We start from the raw sequence: 18,295 nt of genomic DNA, 5'->3' as shown, positions 1-18,295 counted from the left end.
CCTTAGCAGACTGGCCCTTTTTGTCCTTGCAGCAAGAGAGTTTCTGGCTATCGTGTTTTTATTCTTTTCCTTCCAAGGTAATTACTGTCCCATCTGCTTCAAGTGCTACGAGGACAACGACTACGACAGTCAGATGATGCAGTGTGTCAAGTGTAACCACTGGGTCCATGCCAAATGTGAGGGGCTCTCGGGTGAGTCTGCAGTACCGCCGCCAGGGCCCTCAGTACGATTCCAAGCTGAGGGCAAGAGATTATTTATTTGGAAAGGACACAGGCTGCTTTGTGACTTATCTGCAGCTAGTTCTCAATGTGGTTTGGTGGGAAAATGGTTTGCAGAAGCTACTGAATTCCTGGTACTTGTTTTTCTTAATATGCTTGACTTCTGTAGCCACTACTGTGCTGTGGTCCTGCAGTGCTGTCAGTGAGAGCTGTGTCTCTCCTCCAGTGGATGGAGACTCTGCTGTGGTCCTGCAGTGCTGTCAGTGAGAGCTGTGTCTCTCCTCCAGTGGATGGAGACTCTGCTGTGGTCCTGCAGTGCTGTCAGTGAGAGCTGTGTCTCTCCTCCAGTGGATGGAGACTCTGCTGTGGTCCTGCAGTGCTGTCAGTGAGAGCTGTGTCTCTCCTCCAGTGGATGGAGACTCTGCTGTGGTCCTGCAGTGCTGTCAGTGAGAGCTGTGTCTCTCCTCCAGTGGATGGAGACTCTGCTGTGATCCTGCAGTGCTGTCAGTGAGAGCTGTGTCTCTCCTCCAGTGGATGGAGACTCTGCTGTGGTCCTGCAGTGCTGTCAGTGAGAGCTGTGTCTCTCCTCCAGTGGATGGAGACTGCTGTGGTCCTGCAGTGCTGTCAGTGAGAGCTGTGTCTCTCCTCCAGTGGATGGAGACTCTGCTGTGGTCCTGCAGTGCTGTCAGTGAGAGCTGTGTCTCTCCTCCAGTGGATGGAGACTCTGCTGTGATCCTGCAGTGCTGTCAGTAAGAGCTGTGTCTCTCCTCCAGTGGATGGAGACTCTGCTGTGATCCTGCAGTGCTGTCAGTGAGAGCTGTGTCTCTCCTCCAGTGGATGGAGACTCTGCAGTACTGCCAGTGAGAATTGTCACCTGAACCTTAGCTTGGCTCTGAACGTAGTGGGAGGCTAAAATCTGTAAAAGTAGCAAATGGACTCCAAGTCAAATCCAAGTTTTGGGAGATTTTGTGTATTCAGTCACCCTCTCACCACTGTGCGGTCAGCAGGTCGTTAAGTGGTGAGCTGACCTGATGTAATTCAGTGCTTTTGATTTGTATCGGTACGCCCTTGTAACTAACAGCAGGAAAACCTCCTCCCTCTCTCCCGCGGCAGACGAGCTGTATGAGATTCTGTCCAGCCTGCCGGAGAGCGTCGTGTACTCTTGCGCCCCCTGTGGCCAGTCCCAGCCCAGCCTGTGGAAGGAGCTGCTGAACGCCGAGCTGCAGGCCGGGATAGAGAAGGTGCTGGCCTGCCTGCTTACCTCCACGCTCACCGGCCACCTGGTGCACTGCAAAGAGGTGAGAGAAGAGCACAGGGGACAGAGGGAGAGTCGGCAGGAGAGCCTCAGCCAGCTGATAACCCCGCCGAGCGGCTGGTCGGCCTGCGTTGCTCTGTCTGTAGGTCGTAGCTGATTGCTCTGAGGGTCTCATCCAGCTGCTAGATACAGTGCAGTCCATACGTATTTGGACTGTGATACAATTTTTGCTGTTTTGGCTCTGTACTCCAGCACATTGGATTTGAAATAGAACAACGACTATGAGGTTAAAGCGCAGAATGTCAGCTTTCACTCGAGGGTATTGACGTCTATATTGGGTGAACCATATAGGAATCCCAGCCCTTTTTATACATCGTCCCCCCATTTCAGGAGACAGAAAGTAATTTGCTGCAACGCAGTAAGAAATGGGAGAAAACACGAAGAAGAGCCGGTGGTGTTATTGGTCTTTAAAAGTTTTTCTTGGCCAGTATTTCGTTGAAAGATCTTTGATTTGTTATTTTTAGAACTTTTGTTTTTCGGGTTATCGTCGCCGTCGCCCGTTATGAGTCGGGTCTTGGGGATCCGGGGTGAGACGGGGGGCTGTGGTGCCGGGCGGCGGAGTGGCCCGGGCGAGTGCTGAAACGGTCCTGCTGGCCGGGGCCTTGCGGCGTCGGCTGACGGCTCTTGTCTCCCTGCAGTGCCAGGCGCTGACGGACGGCGGCAGCGTTGGCGCGGAGGGCGGCGCCGTCTGTGACCTGAGGGCCGTGGGCAGGAAGTTCGACAGCGGCCTCTACACCACGCTGGTGAGACGCTTCCCTCACCCTCTCTTCTCTCTTTCGGCCTGATCCGACGTCCTTGCACTCCCTCTCCCCCCACTTCCTAAAGCTCTTCCAGAACACGTGGGTTTGCATTACAGCTCACGAGCCTCAGAAGAAGGCCGTCGCCGGCTTGTCTGTTTTTACATGTCAGGCGCAGGGTTGCTTCTATTTTTCTGAGGGACAAATGTGTCTTAAAAGTGGAAGTGTTTCCTAGCCAGGCCTTGTCTGGCTTTTGTTTTTCAATTCAGCCGAGTTGAGAATCTCGCTGTTGCAAAAGCAGACCCTTTAGAAACCGGTCTCCCCCCCCCCCCCCCCCCTCTTTTCAGAAATCATTCCACGAGGACGTGGTTCAGGTGATCCGGGGGAGGATGGTGGAGGAGAGCGGTCTTCCCGAGGAGAAGCGACCCACCTCTGTCGCCCGATCCTACTACCTGACGGTGAGGGTGCTCTTGTCGTGGCGGGGGGGGGGGGGGCATTTTTTCTCCGTCCGTTTTGAAGGCCTCCAGAGCTGTTTTTCCGAAAAGGACGTTTTAAACGGCTTTGCAAAGGTGTGATCCGACCCCTCCGCGAAATGACCTTTAACCCCTGCGGCCCTCCCGCTCCTCCTCTTCTGAAAGTCCTCTCTCTCGGCTCTGGCCCTGCGCTCTCTGTGCGCGGCGTGGGTCGGGGGCTGAGCCTCGCAGTGTGGCTCTCAGGTGGCGCCGGTTCGGGCCCACGGTGATGTCCGTCAGGGGAACCGCTCCGGTCACGGTCACGGCTCGCGCTGGCAGCTCTGCGGGGGGTGTCGGAGGAACACGCCGTCCTGTCTGAGCCCTCGGCGGGTGTTGAGGTCATTAGGGCCGATTCGTTTGTTCCCTGAGTTTCTCTCGGGCCCCTGCTTGATGTGCCCGTTCGGGTCAAGGCCTTTCAGCTGAGTCGTTCCTGTTATTGTTTTTTCGCTTCGAAGGAGGAGAGCCCTGTGTTGCCCCGCACAGCGGGAGCGTCCTGCCACATCGCCCTTTGCCAAGACAGGCGATCGGTTTCACAGCGACAAGAAACAAAAACAAGACTTCTTTAAGCTGAAACAGGGCTTTTCAATTTGCAGCAATCATGAAAGGGAACCTGAGAAAGAGACGGTTTGTCTGAATGTCTGAGCGGGGGGCCTTGTTGTACAGAAGGTGCTGATTAAAGACGGGGGGGTTGTGGCCGGGGCACCCCGGAGGTATTTCCTCCCTTCGCGCGTCTTCCGCTCGCGCCTCGTCGTGGTTACCGGTTACCGCGCCCTTTGATGATGCGGCCGGGGACCTTTCGAGGTTTCGCTCCGCAGATGAGTCGGCGTCGGCGCTCGCCTGTTTTTGTGAAACCCTTGTTCATGGGGCGGGGCGGGTCCCCAGTGAATTCCCGGCAGGCGGCGCGACGGGGACGCAGGGGCCGGGCTGTGGAGCGGGGGGTTCTGGGACTGCGAGCAACAGTCGAAGGCTCCAAGGAAAGATTTACTGCGTCGCGGGGGCTGCTTGGCTGCTTCGACAGGAAGGAGTCTTTTCTTACCGCACACAGGAGATGGGAGGCTCTCTCGAGCCGACATCGCTGCAGACTTGAAATTGTGGGAGTCGCCTTGCTGGGATGCCCCCTCCCTAACCCCCCCCCCCCAGCTTGTGAGCTCTGCAGCTGTGGTTGTCTGGAGATAAAACAAAGATCTGACCCCGATCTCCACTTGGCGCTTAGTCGTCTTCTTCACTCGACAGGCCACTGGAAGAGGGGGCGCATGTGGCGCACGTTTGGGGTGCGTTCGGGCGCTGCGTTCTCAGGGCGGTGGTGGTGCTCCGACACCCACAAGTCAATCTTTTTTTTTTTTGTTTTCTCTTCTCTCCCGCAGTTGCTGGGGAAGATCTTTAGCTGGTTCAACGGCCAGGACCCCAAACTCTGGGATCCGCGTTCCAAAGAGTTCCCCACGTAAGTGCAGACGTCATCACCACACCCTCACATCCTGTCGGGCAGTCGCAGTGGGGCTGATGTTGCAGTCAGCCGGGCCCAGCAGCTGCTGGGCGAGACCTGCAGGCAGCTTGAATGTGACCAGCCTTCACCGTCACAGGGCCTCGCACACACTGTACGATGCTGTAAGGGTGCAACAGAATGAGGAAGTATATTTTGGACAAGGTTTTGAGAAGTGTCTATCCAAGTATGACCCTATGTGCTGTAGTTTGTAGGTTCCTCTGCCCTGTTCTGATGACGAAACTGCATCCCTAGGCAGGTGCAGGAGCAGAGAGGAGCAGGGTTTCTGAGGGGTGAGGCTCAGCCTTGAGTGAGGCGCTTGCCTCTCAGGGTATAAAAGGGCTTTTACGCAGGCTAGGGGGCTCCACAGCTGAGGACAGGTTTAACTGTTAATGACCTTGCTGTATTAAGTGCTGGTGCTGGTATTAAGGACGATGAATGCTAGGCCTGCTTTTCATTCGAGGCAGGAGTTAAAGCAGGCCAGGATTACATAGCTTTGGACAAACCAAGGTCCTTGTAAATTCCTTAAGATATTTAAGGAGTTGAACCGCAACTCCCTCCCCGCCCCCCCTCACCGCCTGTTGGAACAGACATGGTTCTGAAACCTTTTTCACAACGTTGACTGTTGTGATAGCTTACGAAAGATGGAAATTTTGAAAACAATAAGCTGTGTCTTATCGGTTCCTCTTTTATTTTCTTGGACACTTCTGCGTCTTAATGGAAAATCACAGGAGGTGATTTTCGCAGATGGTGTGTGGAAAATTGGTGGTGGGGGAGTTCTTTTTCTCCGATTTCTTCAGTGGTGGTGAATGCCCTCCCTCTGTTGATGTCCTGAAATTCCCATCAACAGCACGATCTTGGTGGTGTAATCGAGGCCATGTTTTCCTTAAAGGGCGTTTAGTTTTTGCGGATCTCCAGGTACCCGTAAAAGTGTCTTTGTTAGCCTGAAATCCTTCTGCAGTCTGAGCTGAAAACGGTTCTGATCTGAAACTCTTCTCTGAACATGCATCCCATCATTCAGAGTGTGGTGAGTTGTGATCTTGGCACAGATCAGTGTTGTCTTAAAATAAATTTATTATAGCCGGTTTTGAAATTTCTGGACCTCCTGTCCAGGAGTGCGCTGGTCCAGCATGGCCTCTGGTTCTCATTCTGCCTCAGATCTTATTTACCTAAGTGAAGCTATTAACTGTCTTGAGCAGCTTCTAATGGAATAGTTCCTGGAGATTTTGGAAGAATCCTCCCTTCCCATGGAAGGCTGTAGCAGACCATCCTTGATGATTTCAGTTTTGGCAGTTGCGGCACTGCCCTGGGAATGTGCCTTTGGCCACTGTTTCCGAGTTGGAAAGCTTGAAAGTCTTCCGTTTATGAATTAATGCAAGCTTCTTTTCACTTAACCACATGGCTTGTCTGTTCCCGGTCCTGAATTTTTTTAAAACCAGCTCAACTCTTAGGTCCTAACAAGCTGAATCAGCTAATTATTGGCAGAAGTGACTGACTTAAAGCAGCAGCACCTGAAGGGCTGAGGGAAAGCTGTGAAAGATCCCAGGAAAACCGGCCACAATCGCAGGCCCTCCGGGACCTATAGCTCTGATAAAACGCCCCAGGCCTGAGGGCTCTGCCTCAAGCACAGTGTACCAATACCAGAGTCCACATGAGAAAGGAAGACGCAGGCTGGGTTTCTGCATACTGACTGCTAATTGTAAGTGTACGTGTTTGTCATCGTTTTTCCGCCTGCAGATAGGTGACGTTGTTGCCGGTTTTCTGGGAATGAGGAGGCCTGTATCCTGAGGACGTTTCCTCATCTCCCTGCTAACGTCATCTTGCCTCCCCTCATCTGATTTTACTAAAAGATCTGTTGCTGGACATTCAAGCGCATCCGAGTTTTCTATTTAGTTTTTGCGTGGGAAGTGTGGGAATGGGATTTTGTGTTCCGTCTTTGAGCCATCGGAGACGGACGGTGTTTCCCTTTTCAAGTTTCTGTTGGCTGGCCCTGGACTGTTTTCTCCTTTGCCTCATTTTTTAATGGTTCTTCGGGGCTCCTGGAGGTAGATTTCTTGCAACAACTTGAGTGTCGTCTGCTTTGCATTCCTTTGCATTAAAAAAAAAGAAAGATCAGGGAACTTCCTGAGCTTTAGCCTGCCGATACTGCCGAGGTTAACCACAGTGTTTAAATTTGAAGTGTTGTGTGTGTGTGTGAGGTGATGGCAGAGGACCGTTCATTTCCTGTTCTTTCTGCTTTCAAATTTCATTGTAGGCCTTGGCTGCAGTGTTGTTTTTCTGAAAAGTTTGTACTGCACAGACTTGGTACATTTCAGGGTACTCATTTAATAAAGCTTGTTTTACTTCTGAGAATGTTCTACATCTGCCACCCTTAGTCAAGGAAAGGTCCAGTTAACAATCACTCAGTTCAGTTCTTATATAGTGCCTTTCAATCCAGAATGTGCTTAAGTCACTTGAAATAATTATACACATAATAATGTTGAGCAAACAGAAAATTGAATAAAAACCATGTGTAAATATGAAATAGACTCTGCATTAAAGGCCCTGTAAAACAAGTCTAAAGGGGAGATGTAAAAAGAACAGAGGTTATAGGAAGAGTCAGGAAGGGAATCCAGAGATGAAGAGGCTGGGCCCCCTGATGCAGGATGTGAAGAGCTCAGATCCAGGGGCACACAGTGAGCGTATCGGGACAGGAGCTCCTGAAGGCACACAGGAGGCAGGCTGTGCAACACCTGATAGCCCAGCTAGAGAATTTAAAGAGGCTGGGAGACGACGCTGGCTTTCCAGCACAGGACAAATGTGTTGGGAGTTTTTAAACTTAGTCAGTGAAGTAGGCCACACCAGCACGTGTTTAAGGTCATAGTGTTAACATGTAAGTGTGGCTGAGTTACTGGAATATGGATCAGTCACCCAGCTGCCTCAAGGTCTGTTAAAGTATAATAAGAACAGACTTTGTAAAAAAAACAATGACGTTACCAAGGGGAAGAGTAATCAACAGGGTGAAAACCACCAGAGCACGAAACTAACCAAACTGTTACAGGCTGCACTGTTCTGCATGAAAAGGCTGTTCTGCATGAAAAGGATTAGAAAACGTTTTCCAAGGTTCTTGGTACGGGATGTGAAAGCAGTCAGGGCTGCTGCTCGTTGAACTGGGGTTTCTGTTCATTTCGACCCGTTCTCTCTCTCTCTCTCCCTGGTCCTGTCCTCACGCTCTCCGGCCCCCCAGCGGGATGCTCCCGAATGCAGTCCTGCCCCCCTCCACCGAGCACGTCTACGCCCAGTGGCGCGAGCGCGAGGACTGGTGCGGCGCCGCCGGCCTGCGGCGGAGCGAAGCCCAGTTAGAGATCAAGCCCGAGGAGGAAGGGATGCAGATCCCCACCCCGACCAGCAGGAGGCCCCATCCCCGGACCAACACCAGAACCCACCGCCTCAAGGCCAAAGGTGCAGCAAAGCGCGGGGAAGAGAGAAGCAGAGGGAGTAAAACGTGGTGGCTCTGGAGATGAATCTGCATCTTTAAGTCGATATTTTAACAGTTATTGGCGTGACTTTGTCACGGTGGGGCCACTGTCACTGCGGTCGAATTACCAGCATTATTTTTGCAGCTTGCTTCCTGTTGTTTTAAATAAGAGGATGTCAGAGGGCAGTGCGCCATCTCTATTTATCAGTTTCCCTGAAGTAGTGGTTGAGGTTTGATAAAGCGAACCGAGAAACAGATAACGTCTATCTGGGGGGGGAGTGATTCACAGGCAGCGGCGATAGATCCCGCCTCTCGCCTGGTGGGAAGATGTGCAATGGCGAGGGTTGAGCTCTGTAAGGGGCTGGTTCGGGAGGCTCAGGACCCCTGTGCTGCTGTTGCAGGGAAGCGGAGCCGCGCGTCCGGCGCCGACCTGGACACCGGCTGGTCCAAGGAGGACGAGAGGCAGTGCGCCTTGTGCCAGAAATACGGAGACGCCAAGTCCAACGTGAGTCCCGCCCTGGGCCTGGGCCGAGGCCGTCTTGCGTATCGCGTTGTCGTGTTTACGCCTGCGTATAGGTGACGTTGTTGCCGGTTAACTGGGGAAAAAAGCAGGGCTGTGTCCTGAAGACTGAGGACGTTTCCTCCTCTGCCTGCTAACGGGGATTGCGATCCGGTCTCCCCTCATCTGATTTCCCCCAAAAAATCTGTTGCCGGACATTCAAGTGCTTCAAGTGGGTCTCTGTCTGCCTGCGCTCGCTGGGCCGAAATAGACGTCCAAATATCCATTGGCCCCCTTTCCCTGTGCTGTACGGAGAGGCACAAGCTGCTCGGACAGGCCGGGCCGAGCAGTCCTCCGCGTGGACTTCGCCCTGCGGCTCAGTCTGATGCCAGTGTCTCGCCCAGTCGCAGCTGCGCGGCCCCGGGGCGTCGCAGGAGGCGATCTGCCCAGGGAAGTTGGGTGGGTGGAAGTCAGTCTCCGTCTCGAGCCAAGCGAGGCAGGGTGGCGTCATTCTGGTATTCTGGCCTGTTGTGGTCTTTGACAGAACCTGATTCAGCCTGTGAGACGCTCTGGAAAGCACTGGTTTTAATAAAGACCACCTAATCCAAACAGTGATATATTTGTCACACCCACTGCCTGCAACACGATCTCTCTTTATTGCCTACATGTGCGAAACATGGAGCTTATATTGCCCATCATGCCCCAGGGCACGTAAGACATCCCTCTGGGCATGATGTAATGCATGCTTTGTGCCCTAGGCAGACTGAAGTTTTGCCCTTTCCCAGAAGAAAGTATTGTTTTGAGACCACAGCTTTTAAAGATGTTATTTTGAAAGATTAAGTTAAAGTAACGTGATTTACAGTGCTGTGGTGAACAAAAGGTTTTTTTTGTGATTGGATGTTTGTGTGAGAATGTAGCAATCATTAAGGTTTCGCAGGCATACGTTTAACTTGATTAAACTGAAGTAAAACCGAATAGCGCGCACGAGGAGTCCCTGTGCTCCTGGCTTGGATGAGTGTGGTGTTGCATTCGTCATGTCTGAGTTAGAAAGGCACTGGCGGGGCATCTTGAAACATCTGGAGCTCTCTGTTCCCGATGGGTGGCCTGATGTTCCCCAGCCCCTGACCGACTGACCAGTTCTGGACCAGCTATTCAACTCTGTTTAACACTAAAACTAAAAACTGCTCACCGGAGACCAGACCTTAAAGCACTGTACACATAACCAGTGACTGGGTGCCCGTCTTGAATTGGCGTTAAACGCATATGAATGCACAGGGCTGAAGACGAGAGGAAATCTCCCTGCTCGGTCCACAGGGCTCGTTGGGAAGCTCGTTAGCAAGCTCACACTGAGGCTCTCGTTCCATCTGATGGCTGCTTCTGAAGGAGACCGATTCTGGGGGAAGGAAAAGTCCGATACAGACCCGAACAGGTTGGGTTTCAGATCCCTGTTCTGGTGCGTCTTCGGATCGTGGAGGGAGCTTGTGGCTTAATCAGGCGCCGGTTGCCGTCGGTGCAGAGTCTTTGCTCCCTGACCCTGCTCTTCGCCGACCCCCTTCTCTCTCGCTCTCCATCCGTTCGTCGTGTCCTCAGGACGCGGGCAGGCTGCTGTACCTGGGTCAGAACGAGTGGGCCCACGTCAACTGCTCTCTGTGGTCGGCCGAGGTCTTCGAGGAAGAGAACGGCTCTCTGATGCACGTCCACAGCGCCGTGACCCGAGGGAGGCTCATGGTGAGAGAGAAGGAGTCTGCCGCCGCCTGCTGCTGGATTGTTTTACTCCTATATAGTACAAATACCAAAATGCTCTTGGTGTTGAAAAATAATGTCCTCTTTCCTTTTCACCCTCCTTTTCCTCTTCCTGCTTTTCTTCCCCCCCTCCCCCACCCCTCTGGCCTCTGTGCTCCTCCCCCTCTTTACTTGACCGCCTCCTCTCTTCTGACCCCGCCCCCTCCATGCCACACCCCCATCTGACTCCGACCCCTCTGTACTTGACCACCTCCTCTCTCCTGGCCCCGCCCCCCCCCCACTCTGCCAGCGCTGTGAGAGATGCAACCAGCCGGGGGCGACGGTGGGCTGCTGCCTGCCGTCCTGCCAGAGTAACTACCACTTCATGTGCGCTCGCTCCAACAACTGCATCTTCCAGGAGGACAAGAAGGTCTACTGCCACAAGCACCGGGACCTGGTCAGCGGCAAGGTACGGCACCGGGGGCGGGGGGAGTGATCGGTCCCCAAGTTTATCCGGCTTCTGCTCCCCAGAACTGCGGTGGACGACGAGAGGGGATCACACGGTAGTCTCGGAGCTAAGCGAGTCTTGAAACTTCACCTGCCTGGTTGTTTGGGCTGGGGAGGCTGTTCCCTCGTCTCTATCCCACATCGGATTCCCTTTTAATTCCCATTTAATTTTCCCTCTGTGGCACCGTGTCCTTGTTTGGACACCTGCTCCCATCAGGATTGTCCGTAACTGGATCTGATCTCTCTCTTTTCGTTGTGAAACACAGGAGACTGATTCAGTCCCTTTAACCACTTTGTGACGTGATAGTGCCTTGTGCTCTTCTATCAGTTCTTTCAGTGGCTGGAATATCCTTTCTGTTTTACTGCCTGAAACCGAACGCTCTTCTGAATGAGGGTCTGTTGGACACGTTGTGTAGCTTGTGCAGAACCCTCCTTGATTTAAAAATACGAATGCACTGCAAATTCTTATAGTATTAAAATGTGATTTTTAAGCATTGTATCTAGTTCAAATGAGATCGGTTTTCAGAAATGTGACCCTTCTCTATGAGGTGGTTCGAGATGCCCTTAGAGGGCTGCAGGGGCAATAAGAATAATCTTGAGTTGGCTTGAGTGAGGTGTCCTGAGCCAAACAGCTTTTCCTCGTCCCCTGCAGACGGTGTCAGGGGACGGGTTCGAGGTCCTGCGGAGGGTCTACGTGGATTTCGAGGGGATCAGCCTTCGTCGGAAGTTCCTGACCGGTCTGGAGCCGGAGTCCATCCACATGATGATTGGTGAGTAGCTCTTCGTCCGCGTCCCCTCCGTCTGGAATGAGCCGTGTTCCCCCTGACTCCCGCCTCTCATCTTCCTCTCCTTTCCCCTTTCCTCCCTTGCTGCAGGCGCCCTGCAGATCGACAAGCTCGGCATGCTGACGGAGCTGTCTGCTCTCCAGGGCAAGCTCTTCCCGGTGGGATTTCAGTGAGTGTCCATGGGTCCCGCCTCTCTCTCGCGCGCCCCTTTCTCGTCATCAGGTCTGCGCTCTCTCTCTCTCTCTCTCTCTCCCTCACCTTTCTCCCCCTCCTCCTCTGCCTCCTAGGTGCACTCGGTGGTACTGGAGTACGGTGAACCCCAGGAGGCGCTGCAGGTACACCTGCCGGGTGAGGGAGGTGCGCCCCCCGGTGGTGGAGAAGCCGGTGGAGGAAACGCCAGACCAGGGGGATAACCGCACCATCGCGCACAGCCCCTGTCCCCCATCAGGTACCCCAGTTTCCTTGTCTTCATGCAACCCCTGTGTGCCCCGGCAGGTGCCCCCGTTTCCTTCATGCAGCCCCTGTCCCCCAGCAGGTGCCCCCGTTTCCTTGTCTTCGTGCAACCCCTGTCTGCCCCAGCAGGTACCCCAGTTTGCTTGTCCTCATACAACCCGTGTGCTCCAGCAGGTACCCCAGTTTCCTTGTCCTCATGCAGGTTCCCTGTCCCCCCCTTCAGCAAATTTGGTGTTCTTCTCCAGTAAGTACACCCACATTCTCTCTTACACAGCTTTATTCCACCCCTCCCCCCACCCAGAAAAAAAGTACCCCAGATTCCCATTGTGGCAGAGCTGGGGGGCCCTCAGACCAGCCCCCAGCCCTGATGGCGCCCCACTCTCGCCTGCCTGCTCGCGCCTTGGGAACAGGGAGCCGGTGTCCGGGGAAGGGGCCTGACTGGTGTTGGAGCGTTTTTTTCATTCTGTCTCTCCTCCGGCAGAGGAGGAGCCCCCCGAGATGGAGGCCAGCGCCTGCCCCCCTCCTGCTGAGGCCCCGGCCAGCGCCCCCACCCCGCTGTCCAAGCCGGAGCCCGGGGCGCGGCCGAAGGCCCCGAGCTACCCCCAGACCCGGAGACCAGCGGGGGGGCTCTCCAGGCCGCTGCCCTCCCCAGGTGAGCACCGTGTGCCCGGCCCCCGAGAGTCGGGTCCCCCTGCCCAGCGACGGGGCCTCCTGGGGCTCCTGCTGCCTGTGGGGCTCCTGTGAGCCTCCAGTAAGGTGTTTAATGGCAGCATTTTAGCTCTAATACCTGTGCGCACACGAACCCACGAGGTCACAATAGGAGCACCCCAGGTACATTGCAAGCTGTGGGGCTCTTCGTGAGGGTGCGGCGAGCTGTGCATGGGGGGCTGTTATTGTGTTGGCCGCAGAGTACCCCAGAACATGCATGTGGCAAAGATCGAGGTCGGGTAGCTGTACTGTAAGCGGGGAATATGGAAACAGGCAAATCCTGTTGACTGCGATTGCCATTTAAACTCCTTTGGAAAGTTTTCCTCCCACAGTCCCAAGACATGCTGGGAGGGTAATGGGCTCCAGGGAAAACTGGCCCTGGTGGGTGTGGGTGTGTCTGCCTTGTGATGGACTGGGGTGCCATCCAGGGTGCACCCTGCCTTGTGCCTGTGGCTTGCTGGGATAGGCTCCGGCTCTCCTGTGACCCTGAGCTGGAAGAAGCAGCTAGAAGATGGCTGGATTAAAAAGTGTTTCTCGGTGGCGGTGCCACAGTTCGCTGTCGGTTGCTTCCCCTCCTGACGGCTCTTGGTTGCTCTCTCTTGTCCAGGGAGCGCCCTGTCCAAATCTCACCACATCCTGACAATCAGCGACCTGGAGGAGACCCGACGCCCGCGCCGGCACAGCCCGCTGTCCCACGGCCCCGGCCCTCGCGGCCGCATCGCCTCCCCTCCGCTGGGGGTCCCCTCGGGACCAATAACGCTCAGAGCTGGGGGGTCCCTGCACCCCAAACCCACAGCGGGGGCCCTGCCGCTCTTCCCACTTGGTGCTACTGAAAACCTGCTGACCTCTGCCCCGCCCCGCCCTGGCAGCCGCACTACCTCGGCCAGGGGGGCTCCCTTGGCGGCGGGGGCCCCCACTTCTACCTCAGGACTCTTTCCGCCCTGGCAAGGCGGCGGCGGTGCTGGCAGCCCGGCGTCTGGGTCGGGGCCCCCCGTCTCCCCGGGCGATCCGTCGTCCTTTCCCCCTCCCGCCCCGGCTTCCCAGCCGCTCCCCCGGCCCAAACTCGCCTTCGACGGGCAGTTCCTCCGCCAGCCGGACTCCGCAGAGGTGCCCCACGACTTCCTGGCCGCCCCGACCCCGGGCCCGGACCTGGCGGGGGTGGCGGCCGCCAACGGCACGGCCTCCCCGTCGCTCGACTCCAGCCCGGGGAAGGGCGCCCACGTGGCCTCGGAGCAGGAGTTCCCCTACGCCCCCTTCGACGTGGACTCGGACGTGGCCATGGCGTCGGTGCTGAACGCCGAGCTGGAGTTCGACGAGAGCCTGCTGAATGAGGACATGGCGCTGCACTGCGGTGCCCAGATCGTGGTGGGCGAGGAGGAGCCCGCCGATGAGTTCAGGGAGGTGGCCGAGGAGACGGGCCGGCCGGCGGCGAAGCCCCTGTGCCGCCCCGGCGTGGAGGACTGGGCCAACACCTCCTCTGACGAGGACATGGACAACTACTTCGACTTCTCCCGCACCGTCGTGGCCGCCCGCGACCCGCCGGACGCCCCGGCTCCCTCCTCGGGCTCCGTCCCGCAGCTGGACGGGGTGGACGACGGCACCGAGAGCGACGCCAGCGTGACGACCAGTGACGGGCCGCAGAACTTGAAGAACGCCAACCAGAACCAGAACCAGAGCCAGGCGCCGGCCGCGGAGGAGGAGGTGGGGGCTCACAGCAACGGCCTCTCAGATCCCAGCGCAGCGCCCCTGCTCCTGGACAGAAAAGCCAGCTTGTTGTGCCCCCCGCCTGCGGCGCCCGAGCAAGGAAGCTCGGCACACCCAGAGGAAGCCGTGGCGACTGACCCTGGTGCTTTAAGGCCTTTCGTCTGCGGGGTTGCGGCAACCCCCCTGGAGAGTCGCGCGCCGCTGGCAGGGAACGTCTCGTCTTCTGGATGCCAGTCCCTGGCTCTCGGGGACGCAACGGCGGAGCTGGGACTCTCCCTGGAGGAGCCTGCGCCCCCAGAGTTGTGCCCACCACTGGTCAGCAACCTGCCATGCGTAGGCGGAGCAGCGGCCGCATTGCCGCCAGGCGCCCAGGCTCTTGCCGAATCCCTCTGGCCGCCTGTCGGGGCTTCAGAAGAAGCGAAGTCCTTGGCGGAGAGCTACGGATTGGGGGCGGGCGGCGAGCCCGTCCCGGCGGAGGCCCCCAAGGATGTTTTCCTGGACCCCAGCAGCGGTCACTTCGTCTCGGCGAAGGACGGCACCCTGGTGTACTTTGGTGGCGGCAGCGGCAGCGCGGCAGAGGGCGTCTCCGAGCAGCTCCCGGCGGGACAGCCGCTGCTCCCCTCCACCCCGTCCCTGAACGGCAGCCGCGAGGCCGGGACCGACCCGTTCAAGGAGGGCTCCTCCCCCTTTGCCCAGTTCCTGAAATCCACTCCCCTTCCCGTCATGGCGGCGGCGGCAGACCCCCTGAAGCTGAGCCCCCCGGTCCAGATCACCACGCCCCCATTCAAGCCCCTGCCGGTCCCCTACATCCGTGCCCCCCTGGACCCGGCCCTCGGCGCCCGGGTCGCGCCCGTGCTGCCCCCAATGGAGAGCTTCCGCACCCCGCTGCTCGCGGCCGGGGAGCAGAGTCAGTCCTTGTCCAGCCCAGGCCCGGCCTCCATCACGCACATAACTGTGGCCCCGGCGAGCACCCCGACTCTCCAGACAGGGGTGACCTACGTGTCCCCTTCCAGCTACGCTCCTCAGCCTGAGGGCCCTGGAGTTGCCCTGAGCCAGGCCGCGGGTGTGTCTGTGGGGTCCTACGGGCCAGTGTCCCTCCCGGTCTTTTCCCACTCACTTCCACCTGGCTCCTCCACGGTCTCCGTCATGCCTCCATCTTCCTCCTCCTCCTCCGCCTCCCCGTCCCTGCTGAGTCCCAGCCCCGAGCTCAGGGAAGGCCTGTGTTTCCAAAGAAGGGAGGCCGCCCTGTGCCAGCCCATCCGCCCCCACCCCCCTGCTGCCGCTGGGCCTCCCATCGCCCCCCCCGCCTCCGCCCCCATCCTGATCAACGGGTTCAGCTCTGCCGCCCTGCAGAAGGACCCCGCCGCCCCCCGGGGGCGCACCATCTCCATCAACTTCTCGGCCCCCCGGCCGGCGCTGGAGCAGCCCCAGCAGCACCTGGTCAGCCAGGGCCTGCCGGGCCACACGGTGCTGACCGTGCGCGAGGTGGGCGGCCCGAACGTGGACCCCACTCCCCAGGTGCTGCTGGTGAACCGGTACGGGCAGATCTTCGTCAAGAACCCGGAGAACAACACCTTCCAGCTGCCCACGTCCAACTCCCCGCTCAGCTGCATCGGGCAGATCGCCAGCCTCCTGCAGAGCAGCGCGCTGTCCTCCACCCTGGGCGGGGCCCCCGCCGGGGTCACCCACGCCACCTTCCAGACGCACGCTCCCCGCATGGTGACGCCGGTGCCCGCCGCCTCTCACGCCGCACCCTCCCCGTACCCGCCGAGCGCCGCAGCCCGGGTCGTGGCTTACGCCAGCAACGGAGGCGTGAGCGCCGCCGACCTGCTGGTGGCCAGGGGCCTGGCGCTGCCCGCCGCGAGGGTGCTGGAGGAGAAGAAGCCCAAGAAGAGGAGGGCGCCGCCAGCCGCCAGGAGGCCGAAGCCGCTTCCCACTTCTTCCTCCTCCTCCTCGCCCTCTGCGGCCAACCCCCTCGATCCACACGCGGCGGGCGTGCCCACCGTGGTGATACGCACCCCGCAGCTCGGCGCCCGGAGCGGGACGTCGCTGCCGGCTCACCCCAAAGCCATCTTCGGCCCCTCCAGGTCAGGCCCCCGCGTCCTCGTCCGGGCCGCGCACCCCAGGGGCCCCCCAGCCCTGGGCCGCAACCGCGTCCTGAGCTCTGTGGTGATGCCCCCCGGCCTGCTGATCGAGCCCCAGGCCCAGCCGGGGCCCGCGGCCCCCTCGCCTCGCTCCCAGGTCCGCATCAAGCGGGTGTCCTCCCTCTCCGACCGGATTGCCGTCAAGAAATCCAAGGTGGACTTCGTGGCGCTGGAGCCGCCCTGCTCCCAGGAGGAGCTGCGCCGAGCACAGAGCTCGGCAGCCAGGTGAGGGGGGACCTGCTGTTCACATCCTCTTTCCTGTCAGATACAAGACAAGTGATCTCCGCACTTCCTCTTCCTCCTGTCCTGTTTAACTGTGCTGTGCGTGTTCTCAAAACATGGATATTTTAACAATATTATAAGTATGTTACTTTGTGTGATAAGGGCTTCCTAGTTTTAAATTAATTGCATCGTTCTCGGCCTAGAAAAGTCCCTAACGGTTGGCCTCTGATCTGGACCTCATGATTTTTTTGTCAAGTCAGTTTTTCTGGCACCTCGTGTTTTGCAATTTCAGTTTTCTGTTCTTATTTATTATCTCTGGCAAAGGGCTGGCTTGTAACACCAGTCCTAGCGAGGACGTGGGGGAAGTAGTTATTTGCCACATTCCCCAGGGGTTTTAGTGCTGAGTTAGCTAGCCGGAGGTAGTTCATAGCGATCCTGTTTCTCGGATTGCTTGAGGGCACAGTCTGTGCTCCCTGGCCGAGATCAACCCCACCCGCCACCGGCTGCTCGGATGACTCCTGATGACCTCGTTGTCATCCTCCGCCGCGCTGTAAGCAGGCAGTAGCGTGTCTGGGGTGAAGGGCAGCAGGCTTTAAGCAGGCCGGAAGATGATGTACAGGGCGGTGAATAGGTTAAGGGTTGTCGTCCGGCCAAATAGTGATGCAAGCAGGCCTGGGTTCCTTTCCAGGCTTCTCCACTGGTCCAGGTCTGTGGTTTGAACCGCCCAGTGTCTTGTTGTGGGCAGAAGCTGTTTCCTGGATTCCTGTCACCCAGCCGTTATAATAATAATTGCTTACACTTATATTGTGCTTTTCTGGACACTCCACTCAAAGCGCTTTACAGGTAATGGGGATCCCCTCTACCACCACCAATGTGCAGCCCCACCTGGTTATCAGGTTTCCAGGGGACTGGTGGCACAGTGTGCCAGTGGCTGAGGCCCAGCAGGCTCATAGGCTCTTAGTTACAGTACCAGGATCTGGGGGGCAGGGGGGAGGATGGGGATCGGTCTGGTAGGCGCTAGAGTTTGAATGCCTGGAACTCAGAACAGCGCATCACCATCTTTATCTCCAGCAGGTCTGGGGGAGTCCGTATGAAAACTCCGACCGTGAAGGGGGTTCTGGATCTGGACAAGCCCAAGGAAGACCCGTACAGCGACTTGGAGAACAACAGGTGAGGTCTGAAGGAGCCTCCGCATGCTTGGTTTGGCTGCTGGCGAGTTAAATAAAGACGTGACTTTCCCAGGACGGCCGAGCGATGGCTTTCTCGAGTGCCGCTCACAGGACCTGGCGACTCTGCGCATCCCACAAGGCCTCGCAGGAAACAAGCCCAGGCTCTCCTCCTGGAGCAGGAGAACTCGGATCCCCTCCGTGACGAGAGCTCAGGCACACAATGTCTTGGGATTTCGAGTAGAATCGACCTCTTCTTGTTCCTGGCAACACAGCAGTCATGTCTCAGGGCTGGGTGGGACGTTCTGCAAGAGAAATCCAGTATGTTTTTTTACTGCACACCCAGCTGGATAGAGGATTCCTCCCTTATTAGCGAGTCAGTGTTGCAGCTGTAAGCACTGGGTGTTACAAGAGTCGCCACCCATCTCTAACAACACCTCCCCCCTCCCCCCCCCCGCTTTCTCATGTTCCAGGCTGGCCTCCTGGGATCAGCTGACGTCCGCGGCCGTGCGGGGGGGCGCCGATCCGCGCCCCGATAGGTCCCTGGCCTGCGGCAGCGTGGGGCGCAGTGCGCTGACGGACTGGAACAGATACTCAGGTACCCTGCTGGCTGTGTTGTGAGGGGCATAGGAGTGGACTTCTTAGTCAGGCAAGCAGATGACCTTA

At 57.4% G+C, this 18,295-nt stretch overlaps 1 protein-coding gene across 4 annotated transcripts in view; it reads left to right on the top strand.

Moving 5' to 3' along the window:
- kmt2bb (lysine (K)-specific methyltransferase 2Bb) overlaps positions 1-18,295 on the top strand; it is a 45,264-nt gene that overhangs the window by 18,316 nt on the left and 8,653 nt on the right. For 3 of the 4 annotated variants that reach the window (XM_088905249.1, XM_088905247.1, XM_088905250.1), the window contains 16 exons: positions 78-191; positions 1,332-1,516; positions 2,172-2,276; positions 2,618-2,728; positions 4,147-4,223; positions 7,489-7,703; positions 8,121-8,224; positions 9,809-9,946; positions 10,251-10,409; positions 11,100-11,217; positions 11,323-11,401; positions 11,520-11,680; positions 12,167-12,337; positions 13,001-16,466; positions 17,535-17,633; positions 18,103-18,227. In XM_088905249.1, coding sequence (XP_088761375.1) covers positions 78-191; positions 1,332-1,516; positions 2,172-2,276; positions 2,618-2,728; positions 4,147-4,223; positions 7,489-7,703; positions 8,121-8,224; positions 9,809-9,946; positions 10,251-10,409; positions 11,100-11,217; positions 11,323-11,401; positions 11,520-11,680; positions 12,167-12,337; positions 13,001-16,466; positions 17,535-17,633; positions 18,103-18,227 — 5,427 coding nt within the window. The remainder of the gene's footprint in view (positions 1-77; positions 192-1,331; positions 1,517-2,171; positions 2,277-2,617; positions 2,729-4,146; positions 4,224-7,488; positions 7,704-8,120; positions 8,225-9,808; positions 9,947-10,250; positions 10,410-11,099; positions 11,218-11,322; positions 11,402-11,519; positions 11,681-12,166; positions 12,338-13,000; positions 16,467-17,534; positions 17,634-18,102; positions 18,228-18,295) is intronic. The other variant, XM_088905248.1, reaches the window with a different exon arrangement.

The sequence above is a fragment of the Atractosteus spatula genome, chromosome 25 (genome assembly GCF_055471065.1).
Source record: "Atractosteus spatula isolate fAtrSpa1 chromosome 25, fAtrSpa1.hap1, whole genome shotgun sequence".
Lineage (NCBI taxonomy): Eukaryota > Metazoa > Chordata > Actinopteri > Semionotiformes > Lepisosteidae > Atractosteus > Atractosteus spatula.
Note: the sequence above shows the minus strand (reverse complement) of the source record. Positions and strands in the feature narration are given on the sequence as shown.